The 13,061-nt window shown below is 39.6% G+C and overlaps 1 protein-coding gene across 2 annotated transcripts in view; it reads left to right on the top strand.

The window, feature by feature from the left end:
* The first annotated feature begins 1,634 nt into the window (after positions 1 to 1,634).
* KLHDC10 (kelch domain containing 10) overlaps positions 1,635 to 13,061 on the top strand; it is a 53,979-nt gene continuing 42,552 nt past the window's right edge. For both annotated transcript variants that reach the window (XM_066262297.1, XM_066262298.1), the window contains exon 1: positions 1,635 to 1,907. In XM_066262297.1, the coding sequence (XP_066118394.1) occupies positions 1,736 to 1,907 (172 nt within the window). In that variant the 5' untranslated portion in view covers positions 1,635 to 1,735. The remainder of the gene's footprint in view (positions 1,908 to 13,061) is intronic.

Genomic DNA, 13,061 nt, shown 5'->3' on the forward strand with positions numbered 1-13,061 from the left:
GGTTCTTCCATAGGAAGCATGACACACACACACACACACACACACCCCCTCTAAATCTAAAACCTTGAACAGGTGACTTTCTCTTTTTTCTCTGCATCACATGAGGTTCTCCCATACGAAGCATCACACACACACACACACACACACACTCACACACACACACACCCCTCCAAATCTAAAACCTTGAAAAGTTTTGTTTCCCTTGAGGAATTTATGTACTCTTCCCTTATATCACTGATAGATATCAGTGAACAATCTGTATTTTCTCACGTTGCACCGCGCCCAGTAAGTTCAAAGCCAAATTTTCTGTGTAATTTTGGAACAATAGGGATTTCTGATCGGTACCTCTACAATTTCCTTCTGTCTCTATCTTCCGCAACTGTTCCTGTCGTTAAGCTGATTAAAATGTTATACGAGCAAAAGGGGTTTAGTTGAACAAAAAACGCTTGCATGGCCATCAGTCACTTAAAAAAATACCTTTTTCTTGGCACTCTAATTCGCTGCTGAGTATTATTTTAAAAATCTTTGTTAACGTTATGAACCAGAAATGGTTTCTCATGTGGGCGGGGGTGGGGAGAAGGAAAAAGGTGGCTTAATTTGTTTCTATTATTACTAGTGAGCTTTAACATTTTCCCATGTTTTTTAACTGAATTTAAGACAGTTTGCTTGGGACATGGTTTATACTGAATTAGTGAGTTCAGCCTAAGGTGACCAACTTTTTTACAATGAAACGGAGGACAAAAATAAATTGAAGAAAACAATATCTTAAATAAAAGAAACATTTTATTCATTGCAACAATACACTATGATAAATGCATAATAAAAACATTTGTAATATTTTATATTGTAATTATGCTTACATGCTTATTAATTTTTAATATAATTGTAAGAAAAGAGTACTCTTTTACATACACATACGTCACATCACATCCAATGGATCGACTGCATCTAGGAAACACGGACATTTACAGATTAGTGTTCCAATATCAAAAAAGAGGACGTGTAGGAGGACACTTTTCAAGGGAGGATGGAACTTACAAAAGAAGGACTGTCCTCCCTAAAGGAGGACGATTGGTCACCTTAGTTTAGTCAGTCAACTGACAAAACAAGAGGAATGAAACCCGGGAATACCTCATTCTCACAATTAAGCTTTGACTCCGACGCTGGACTTTTCCTCTTCCTAGGGAGCCCTTTGTGTATGTCAACTCTCAGGGAAAGGGATCTCAAGTCTGTAAAGCTGGAGGAACACTGTGTCATCTGCACCTATTTCTATTATGTGCATATCCTATTTCTGATCTCAGTGTTCTTGGGCAGAAGTTCTCAAACCCTGAACACGCCTGGAGTACTGGCTGTAGCCCCGGCTCTTTCTGCAGGAGTGGCCTCGCTCACACACTCGGCCTTCGATTGGCCCGCCTGCTCCCGCAGGAGTCGCGGAGATGCGGACTTGCCTAGCGCGGTGGATGCGAGTGAGGAGTGGCTGCTTCTGCCTTACTCTCCTCCCACTTTTTTTTAACCATAGCTATGGTTACCACGTCTCTCTCCTCTACCTGCCAAGAAGACGACTAGCCATTGGCTGTCTGTCACCAAGTCACCCAGTCATTGGCCACTGGTGAAGACCGGGGCGCTCCCCCTTTTCCTGTCTCCCGGGTCTCTAGAGGAGCCCAGGAAGGAGGCTCGGCTAGTGCCACCGGGCCAGGGGCTGCCGGGACCGGGCTGCGGCAATCGTTAGCGGGTCATGTCGGCCGCCCAGGGCTGGGACAGGAACCGCCGGAGGGGAGGAGGCGCCGCGGGCAGTGGTGGCGGCGGCGGAGGTAGTGGGGCCGGCGGGGGCAGTGGGGGCAGCGGGGGTCGGGGGACTGGCCAGCTCAACCGCTTCGTGCAACTCTCCGGACGACCGCACCTGCCAGGTGAGCCGTGCGACGTGGTCCTATGGTCCTGACAGCTTGCGGGCGCGGCGGGAAGGTGACTGCCACCTTTTCTTTTCTCTGGCTTTCTTTTCCTTGGGGGAGGAAAGGCAGGCCCCACGCATCGCAGAGGAACCGGGGCTTAGAGAAAAGGAAAGGTGTCTTTGAGGTCAGGGAGGGGACAGGAACACAGGGGGGAAAAAAGTGTTTTTGCTCTGTTGAAAGCTTTGTGCTGAGAGTTATGTTTTCAAAGGAGAGACCACTGTCTCATTGACATTCCCAAACGTTTCGCTTACTCGGTTCCCAGTCTCGTCCTTTCCCGCAGTTTGATCTTGTAAAAGAAAGACATTGGCGCCTCGCTTTGGAAATTATTTTTCATAAGGTGCTAAATTGAGGAGAGAAAAGCATTCCAAAGACTGATTTTGTAAAAACCACCTAGAGTGTGTAAGAGTTAGACATTCTGAAACAAGAAAGGAGTATTGGGAGTGGGTGGGAAACAGAACCAAGAGAATTAGGGGAAACTAGTTGAATTACTCATATTTTGGAATATCCAGAGACAGAATGGATAGTGTGACGGTATTTTAAGGGGAGAAAACAAAGGTCAAGAATATACTAAAGTGACAAAATTATGCTGTGTCTATAAAAAGAGCTGGTTAAAAATTAGAAAAATATACCCAATGTGATTATTTCACGTTTTGGCTTACAATGCCATATCCTCGAATTCAGGTGCCTTAAAAAACAAAGACAAATTAAATCTATATGTATGTGCAGACAATTGGAAAGATATGCATTTGTAAGTGAATATTCAGTGTGTGTAATAGATGGAACGTAGGGAAGTAAATACTGCACAGAATGTCAAATATTAATTGGGCAAGCTTATTTTTGCCATGAAGAGAACTATCAGGAATGATGTGTTAATCATTCACCATGTTTTTTGTGAATAATGTTGATTTTATCAGTGATATATTTGTTTAGCTGATGAGTTTTGAGAACATGATGGTTTTTGAATTGTTACCATACCTTGTACTTCTAAGTAGTCAAAAAATTGTTATTAGATTATTTTGAAGGTAACGAAGGAAATTTTGTGAATTTGACGAAACAATTGCTTATGTTTGTGATAAGGTTATTGATGTGTGTTAGAAATGCACATTAATACATTTTCATGCGCCATCAAAATTAACATTGAAGTAGTTTTAAATAGTCAAATGTATAATATACCAGAAGTTGGTTTTAAAATGATAGTGTCTGACTGGGTATTTTACAATTGCTAAATATATAGAATGTGATTTTTAACATGAAATAACAAGAAGTCTTTTTTCTTATCTCAAATTAACAGCAAAACATATATTTTATCTTTTATTATATTTATTTGTGTATTGAAAGATTAGAAGATAAACCTCTTAGCAGAGGCTATCACCAACTTGCCCTTTACTATTGCAATCTTTAGATCTTTGATCTTGATTATACCATGGACTTCATAGAGGCATTTCCAGGCTCCAAAGACCTGGTTGGTGCACTTCCTCACTGCCACCATATGATGGCAGTGGAAGCCATGATTTTCTTATAAGCCTAGGTGTGGAGCTATTATTTCTGTATTCCCTTAGCACACAAGGCTAGAACAGCCGTTTGTCCAGAGGTAAAGCTAACCGTGTTTAAACTGTGAGAATTCATGCTATGGGGTCATCAACCTCTTCTTTCAGCTTTCTTCTCTTCATTCATTCTTCCTTCCCCGAGCAGGCAGCCCCTATCTTTTCTTCATTCTCAGACTTGGGAACATCTGATAGTTTCCCATATACATACTTTGAAATTCTTTCACACCAATGCTTTATTTTCCTAAGTATTGCACTTAAGCTTCGCCTCCCCTTTGATTGAAAGGTTTTATTTTGAGATGTTTAAAAAGATTTTAGGTGATGGGGAGGGATAGAAATGTCTAGGCCTGTTTTATGGCTGATCCTGGAGGCAGTACATAAAAATAAAAATTAAGTTTGTGTAGCTGATGTCTCTTTCCTTTGAACTCTAATTCCATTTTCCATTTTTCATCCTTTTCTTCCAAGATTTCCAGGTACTGAGCAACCAGATCCATTTTTTACTTTTTGCACACCCACCCTTTATCCAACACTCAGTGGAATCAAACAGCACAACCTGGTCTTCTTGGAGCATTCTCTCTCTCTCTCAGTGATAGCATCCTTATCCATGCAGTTATGCAAATTTGAAACTTGGGCATCCTCCCTAACATTTTCTTTTCCCTTGCATTTCAGGTATGATTAGTCACCAAGTTCTATTTATTTTATTTCTGCCCTAACTTCAGTCCATGCTGCCATCATCTGTCTCTTAGGTCTCCTGCAGTAGCTTCTAAGTCTTCCTGCTTCTACTCTTACTCACAATTTGTACAGCATGCTTATCTTTTTTGCAAGCACAAATCTGTTCCCATCTCTGTTTACAACCCTCTTCTAGCTTTTCATTGCTTTTAGGGTAAGGCAAAAATCCTTAATATTGTTTAAAAGGTGCTGAATCGTTTGTAGTTAACTCTATAGTTAATCCTATATCGGACGGTCTTGCCCTTTTGATCTTTTTCTACCTCCTTAGACATATCATGATCCCTTCTGCCACAGGGCCATTGCACACAGCGTCCCATCATCCAGGAACCCTCTTATTCATCATTGTAGTCTCTCTGTTTTTTAAATTTTCCCCTTGATTTGAGAGAGAGTGAGAGAGAGAAAGGGAGAGAGAAACCTGCCACTCCACTTAGTTCCATTTAGTTGTGCACTCATTGATTACTTCTCATATGTGCCCTGACCGGGGATAGAATCCATGGTCTCAGTGTGCTGACAACTCTTCATCCACCGAGCCACCAGGCCAGGGCTCTATTCTCTTTTTTAAAATTTTTCTTCCATTGAATTTCAGATTGATTACACCCTGCTTTTCAGGGAAGCCTTCTCTGACTTGGTTTTTTTATCCTTATACACACTCATAACACTATGTGATTGCCCTGGGAATATTACCATTTGTGGTGATTTCTTGATATGCATGAATTGATACTCTTTATATGGCCACTTCAAGAATATATATATGTACACATGACTACTTATACATATATACATATATTCTTAAATTCTAAATTAATACATTTGCATGTGTAAGCAATTAATTTCTTGTGAATTTGATTTGATTGCTGTGGTTCACTCCCCTATAAGGCCCCACTGACTCTGGACAAATGGATAAAATCAAGTTCTTAAACAAAAATAGTGGACTAGACTCTCCGTGATGACAGTACAGGTGATATTTTGTGAATCCTTGTTTGAGCAGTTTCTTGCCATATTGCTGCTGTCTCTTAAAATACAGTAATGACTATCTGTTTGCCCCACACGCCAAGAAATTCATATCTTCTTGGTCCTGGATTTTCACTAACTGATAATCTCCATACACACAGTAAAGAATCGAGAATAGTGCTTTTTGTGGAGGAGGTGTGCAGAGGTAGAGCTCAGGGGCAAAGAGATCATGGAGATTGGAGCCCCAGTTAAGATTGTGGTGAATTAACTGTGTGAGTCTGACTGAATACTATGTATAGTATTAGCTGGGAAAAGTTAAAACATTGTTGCTAATGTAGGAATTGGAACATTGACCAAAAAAAAAAAAAAAAAAAAAAAAAAAGGGAAAACATAACAATTGTAAAAACTGGGTAAAAATGATACTGAAATCTAAAAGTTTTAAAATATGGTATATGTTCATGATGTAAAAAATCCAAATGGTACAAAAGAACATATGATAAAAGGCAAGTTTTCCTTCTACCTTTGATCCCAGCTGATTGGCTTCCTTCCCCTGAGGCAAGCAATGATAACTTTTTTTGTGTATCTTTTCAGGAATATGTGGGGTGTGGAGAAGGAAGGGGGGTGGTAGTATTACTTTGTTTGGCTGGGCAGTTAAAATGTTTACAGTGGGGTTGGTTGGATGGAGCTTCTTCCAGATAAGCAGAGTTGCCGGTTGCATCCCCCGGCAGGGCACATACAGAAACAGATCAGTGTTTCTGTCTGCTTTGCTCTCTCTCTAAAATCAATAATAATAATAATAATAAAAGAATGTTACGATGGTGACCACAGTACAGTGTACAGATGATAAATTGTAGAATTGTGCACCTGAAACCTGTATAATTTTGTTGACCAGTGTCACCTCAGTAAATTTAATAAAGAGGGAAAAAAGTGTTTTGTATGATATGTAAATCACATATCAATAAGGCTGTTAAATAAAATGCTTACAGTCATGCTAATGCAGATGATAATAGAGTGAATATCCTTTTACATATATGATTTTGCACATTGAGTCTGTCTTTAGGATAAATTCCAAGAAGTATACTTGCGGGTCAAAGGATGTGTACTATTTCAATTTTGATGGATATTGTCTAATTGCCCTTGGTGTTGGAGCGCTGGCTTCCCATACCTTTCTTTGGTAACAGAGTGGGTTGTTTGAACTTTTTAAAATTGCCAATGTGAAAAAAAAGATTGCCAATGTGGCCTGATCTGTAGTGGCCAGTGGACAAAGCGTTGACCTGGAATGATGATGTTGCCACTTCGACACCCTGAGCTTGCCGGTCAATGCACATCATACAAGAAGCAACTGCTTCTCCCTCCACCCCATTCTCGCTCTCTCTCAAAAATCAATCAATAAAATTAATAAATAAAAGCTTTTAAATATTGTCAATGTAATAAATATATATATGTTTTATCTTTTCAGTAGGTATTAAGAATCATATCTTTTTCTTTATTTTTATAGTATCTGCTTATATTTTCTGTTCACTTGGTTATATATTTTTTGTTCATTATTCTGTTGGCATGTTTAATACTGTTTATAGGAACTGTTTTTAGGCAATTGAGTTTTTGTCTTTGATCTGTATTACAGATATTTTTCAGAGCTTGTCATTTGTCTTTTGATTTTGTTTAATAGTATATATTTTAGGCAGAAATGAAAAAAACTTTATAGTGTAATTATCAATTTTTTTGAATTTTAGGTTTTGTGTCATAAGAAAGCTCTTCCCTATTTCAGCATTTTTAAAAACTAAAATGAAAATTCATGTTGTTTTTCTGGTACTTTTATAATTTTATTTTTAAGTTAAATGCACTTAGCCATTAAGTACAAAATATTAGTGGTGTAAAGTACTGAGATGTAAGAATTAAACTTTACTGTTTTTCCAGATGGCTGCCCAGTTATCACAGTATTGAAATTGTCTATAGTTGTACTTAGTTCCTACATATAATTTTGGGTTCTACTGGACTTTTATTCTGTTTAATTGATCAGTTTACCTATTTAAACCTAATCATGTCATTCTTTTTTTTCTTTTTTTTTTTTTTGTATTTTTCTGAAGCTGGAAACGGGGAGAGACAGTCAGACAGACTCCTGCCATGCGCCCGACCGGGATCCACCCTGCACGCCCACAAGGGGCGATGCTCTGCCCACCAGGGGGCGATGCTCTGCCCCTCCGGGGTGTCGCTCTGCCACGACCAGCGCCTGGGGCAGAGGCCAAGGAGCCATCCCCAGCGCCCAGGCCATCCTTGCTCCAATGGAACCTTGGCTGCGGGAGGGGAAGAGAGAGACAGAGAGGAAGGAGGGGGGGGTGGAGAAGCAAATGGGCGCGTCTCCTATGTGCCCTGGCCGGGAATCGAACCCGGGTCCCCCGCACGCCAGGCCGACGCTCTACCGCTGAGCCAACCGGCCAGGGCCTAATGTCATTCTTTGATTATAGTCTTCTCGCATTCTACTTATCAGGGTTTTCCTGGATATTCTTTTTTTAAAAAATTTTATTTATTGATTTGAGAGAGAGAGAGAGATAACGAGAGAGAGAGAGAGAGAGAGAGAGAGGAAGGAAGGAAGAAAGAGGGAGCATCAACTCATTCCATTTAGTCGTCCCATTTAGTAGTTGTGCATTCGTTGGTTATTTCCCTGTGCCCTGACCGGAGAGGGAACCTGCAGCCTCGGCGTGCTGGGACAGTGCTCTCTCCACCCAGCCACCCAGCCACCCAGCCAGGGTCTCTCTTTTTCCTATTTATTAATTTTTTCTTTCATTGTTCAAATCTTCCCTTTAGTTTTTATTAAGATTTATTTTGTGGTTGCTTTTCTATCTTCTTATGTTGGATACTTAATGTTCTTTTCATTCTTTCCAAATGTTTAAATGATAAGATTTCTTTTGTATGTTGCTTTAGTTGTGTTTTGTAGGTTATAGGCTACTTGTTATTTTATAAATAGCTTGCAATTCCATTTTTTATTTATATTCTTTAGCATAAGAGTAGTTCATCCTTTTAAACTTTTTTTAACATTTCCATTTACATTTTAATAGCTTTATTGAGATATAATTCACATACCATACAGCTTACCATTTAAAGTGTACAATTCAGTGGTTTCTAATATACTGTATTCAGATATGTGCAATTATTACACAGTCAATTTAAAAACATTTTTGGCACTCTCCCTTCTGGGAGCATACCCATGCCTTTCCCTTTCCCTTCTTCTTCCCCCTTTGCTCCCCCCACAGGTGAGCATCTCCCAAACTCTGAGGGTCCTCATGAGACTTACAGCCAGGGGATCAATGGGCAGCGGGAGCTCATCCCAGCTAACCCCCTGAACCCGTCTCCCAGGCTCCCTTTTCTTTGACTTCCCAGTGAGCCAGAGCAGCCCTGCCTAGGCGCTCCTGTTGCTTCTTCTATCCTAAGCCCTTCCTTGTTTCACTGTTCCCTGCTTTGATAAACCGACTCTAAAAATAAAAACAAGCATTTTCACCACCAGACCCTTTAGCTGTCACTCTTTATCCTCCTGCTGTCATCCCTCCCCCCAGCCCCAGCCCTCAGCAACTGATAATTTGGTTTTTGAATCTACAGACTTCTCTATTATGCACTTTCTCATATGAATGGAGTCAGATATTATGTGGTCTTTTGTGACTGCCTTCTTGTACTTTGTATAATGTTTTCTTTTTTTATTTTATTTTATTTTATTTTTTTTCCGAAGTTGGAAATGGGGAGGCAGTCAGACAGACTCCTGCATGCGCCTGACTGGGATCCACCCGGCATGCCCACCAGGGGGCGATGCTTTGCCCATCTGGGGCACTGCTCTGTTGCAACCAGAGCCATTCCAGCGCCCGAGGCAGAGGCCACAGAGCCATCCTCAGTGCCTGGGCCAACTTTGCTCCAATGGAGCCTTGGCTGCGGGAGGGGAAGAGAGAGATCGAGAGGAAGGAGAGGGGGAGGGGTGGAGAAGCAGATGGGCGCTTTTCCTGTGTGCCCTGGCTGGGAATCAAACCCGGGACTCCCGCACGCCAGGCCGATGCTCTACCACTGAGCCAACTGTCCAGGGCCAATGTTTTCAAAGTTCATGTTGAAGCACACATACCAGTATTTCATTCCTTTTAATGGCTAAATAATATTTCATTGTATGGCTGTGGCACATTTTATTTATTCTTTTATCCATTGATGGATATTTTAGATTGTTTCCACTTTGGGGCTATTATGAATAATAGTCCTATAAACAGTTGTGTATGGATTTCTGTGTGGACATAAGTTTTTATTTCTCTTAGTATATGCCCAGGAGTAGAATTGTTGTCATATGGTAATTCTATGCTCTATGTTTAACCATTTGAGGAACTGCAAAGTGTTTTCCAGAATAGCTAGAATTTTATATGCCTATCAGCAGTGTATGAGTGTTCGAATTTCTCTACATCCTTGCCAACACTTGCTGTATCTGACTTGTTGATTTTAACCGTACTAGTGGGTATGAAGTGGCATCTTATTATAGTTTTTGATTTGCATTTACTCAATAACTAATAATGTTGAATATTTTTTTCTTTTCAAGCTTTTTTTTTTTAAATTTTATTTATTCATTTTAGAGAGGAGAGAGAAAGGGAGAGAGAGAAACAGAGAGGGAGAGAGAGAGGAGAGAGAGACAGAGAGAGAAGGTGGGAAGGAGCTGGAAGCATCAACTCCCATATGTGCCTTGACCAGGCAAGCCCAGGGTTTTGAACCGGCGACCTCAGCATTTCCAGGTCGACACTTTATCCACTGTGCCACCACAGGTCAGGCTCAAGCTTTTTTGAGGTAGTATAATATTGACATTGAGCATCTTTTCATTTGTTTATTAACTAATTATATGTTTTCTTTGGAGAGATGTCTATTAGATCCTTTGCCTGATTTTTAATTGGATTATTTGTCTTTTTATTATTGAACTGTAAAGACTCTATATAGTCTAGATATAAGTCCCTTATCAGGTATATGATCTATAAATACTTTTCCCATTCTGTGGTTGTCTTTTCATGTTCTTTTTTTCTATTAATTTTAATGGGGTGACATTGATAAATCAGGGTTCTTTTCATGTTCTTAATTGGGTCCTTCAAGCATAAAACTTTAAAAATTTAAAAAATTTTTATGTAGACAATTTTTAATGAGCTGACACTGATCAATTAGAGTACATAGATTCAGAGAAAACATCTCCAGATCATTTTGACATTTGATTATGTTGTATACCCATCATCCAAAGTCAAATTGTCCTTCATCACCTTTTATTTGGTTTTCAAAACTTTTAAATTTTGATGTTCAGTTTATATGATTTTGTTGTTGTTGTTCTTGCTTTTGGTGTCAGAGCTAAGAATCCTTTGCCAAATCTAAGGTCACAAAGACCTACCTGTGGCTTTTTAAAAAATAGTTTTAGAGTTTGCTCTTATATTTATGTCTTTGATTTATTTTGAATTAGTTCTCATGTTAGGTGTGAGGTAACCTGCTGTCCTATTGTCCCAGTCTCATTGGTTGAAAATACTATTTTTTCCCCATTGAGTGGTCTTGGCATTCTTGTTGAAAATCAGTTGACCATAAACATACGGGTTTATTTGTAGACTCAATTTTATTTCATTACTCTCTTTGTCTATCCGAGTGCCAATATTATACTACCTCAATTAATGACTGCTTTGTAGCAAGTTTTGAAATCAGAAAGTGTGAGTCCTATTTATTCTTTTTCAGGGTTGTTTTGTCTGTCCTGGGTGCCTTGCAATTCCATTTAAATTTGAGAGTCAGCTTGTCAATTTGAAGACCTCAGCTGGGATTCTTACAGGGATTGTGTTGAATCTGTACATCAGTTTGGGAGTATAATAATAATAAGTCTTCCAATCCCTGAACATGGGATGTTTTCCCATTTATTTAGATCTTCTTTAATTCTTTGAATAATGTTTGATGGTTTTCAGAGTTCATTTGTATCTTGCTTGCCTCCCTTAGTCCTGTCGTCCATGTTCCTTACTATATTTTCAGCTGAGTTTGTCCTCCTTTATATTACCTGCAATGAAGGTTTCATGTCTGTGTTGGTTTTGTTTTTTTCCTTCTATTTTCTACTCTCTGCCTGCTTATATTTCATCTCTTTCTATTGTCTGTTGCCCTTGAGTTCGAGTCTCTTAAGATATTTTCTGCCCTTGAAGCATCATTAATTTTGGGAAAGCTTGTTTTCTTCTAACCCCTATGACCACCGCCATGAAAGGCATGTGAGCTCACTAAAATTTGGAAAATATTGAAAACTTGAAACAAGGGGAAAATCATCTATAGTAAATCCACTTAAAGACAACATATCAGCATTTTGATACTTTGTTTTCCTTTTAGGTCTTTATCAGTGAATGTTTTATTTAATACTATGTAAAAATTACATATCAGTAGTACCAACAGGATTCTCTTAAAACTAATATATTTGACTGTTTTATTCATAAACACCTGTTTATGTCTTCTGTTTTTGTTTTTTTGTTTTTGTGACAGAGACAGAGAGAGAGACAGAGAGAGGCAGACAGGGACAGACAGACAGGAAGGGGGAGAGATGAGAAGCATCAATTCTTCGTTGTGGCACCTTAGTTGTTCATTGATTGCTTTCTCTTAAGTGCCATGGCGGGGGGGTGGGGAGCTACAGAAGAGCAAGTGACCCTTGCTCAAACCAGTGACCTTGGGTCCAAGCTGGTGAGCTGTGCTCAAACCAGATGAGCCTGCGCTCAAGCTCGCGACCTCGGGGTTTTGAACCTGGGTCCTCTGTGTCCCAGCCCGATGCTTTATCCACTGTGCCACACTGCCTGGTCAGGCTATCTTCTGTTATTGTATCAGGTGGAATCTGTTTTTCCTCCATTTTGCATAGGAATAACCCTTTAGGTTTCCCCCCAGCTATGTCCTATTTTACTCCTTGCCTTCACAGCCAAGTTTTCAGAAAAAATAGACTGTTTATTTTAATTTCTTCTTTTTTCCTTCAGTCTGTTGCAGCCTCACTTCGGCCTCCATCCTTCTGTGCTAGTGCTCTTGCTAAGGTAATGACTTCCTAATTGCTACATCCTTTAGATATGTCTTAGTTTTCATCCTACCCAGCCTCTCTAGATTTTGTTTGGACTACCTCGTTAGTAAAGCCTGATAATACACAATGATTAGACAAAGTCTCTTTATTAAAGAGCTCTTAGTTATCCTTTTATTTCTTGGACTTGTCATTAGTTTTCCTTTATCTACTTCTTAGTATTGATATCCAAGAGTCTGTTTGTTTTTCTTTCTTACTCTGTTTTTCATGGCTGACATCATCATATCCTGAAAATATCCAAATCTGTCTCCAACCCAGACTTCTTTTCCTGGCTTGTTTGCTAATGGCTACTAGACATTGCCACCCAAGTGGCTGATGTGTACCTTAAATTCAGCATATCTAAAACAATTAAAAATTTTTTTTATTTATTTTAATGAGAGAGGAAGGGAGCGGGGAGAGATAGGAACACCAGTCTGTTTGTGTATGTGCCTTGAGCAGGGAATTGAACCAGCAACTTCTGTGCTTTGGGACGGTAAACAACTGAGCTATCTAGCCAGGGCCAAAAGCAGTCTTATCCTATTTTCTGCCAAATTTAGTCTTCCTTCAGTGCTTCATGTCCTGACTGATTCAGTGTCTGTCTTATCAATATAGTGACTCAAGCCAGAAACCTGGGAAACACATTATACTTTTTCCTTTTGCTTATCCCTATCTAATTGTTCACAGAATCTTGTCAATTTTTCCTCCTTACCCTATCTCTCCTGTTTATCCTTTCCACTTCTCCAGTATCATCACTTAAGCCTTTCATTTTGTATTTCAGCTATAGAGAAATATTTGCTCTTTAAAGGCAAAAATAGGCCCTGGCTTGTTGGTTCAGTGGAT

This window comes from Saccopteryx bilineata, chromosome 2, assembly GCF_036850765.1.
Source record: "Saccopteryx bilineata isolate mSacBil1 chromosome 2, mSacBil1_pri_phased_curated, whole genome shotgun sequence".
Taxonomy (NCBI): Eukaryota; Metazoa; Chordata; class Mammalia; order Chiroptera; family Emballonuridae; genus Saccopteryx; species Saccopteryx bilineata.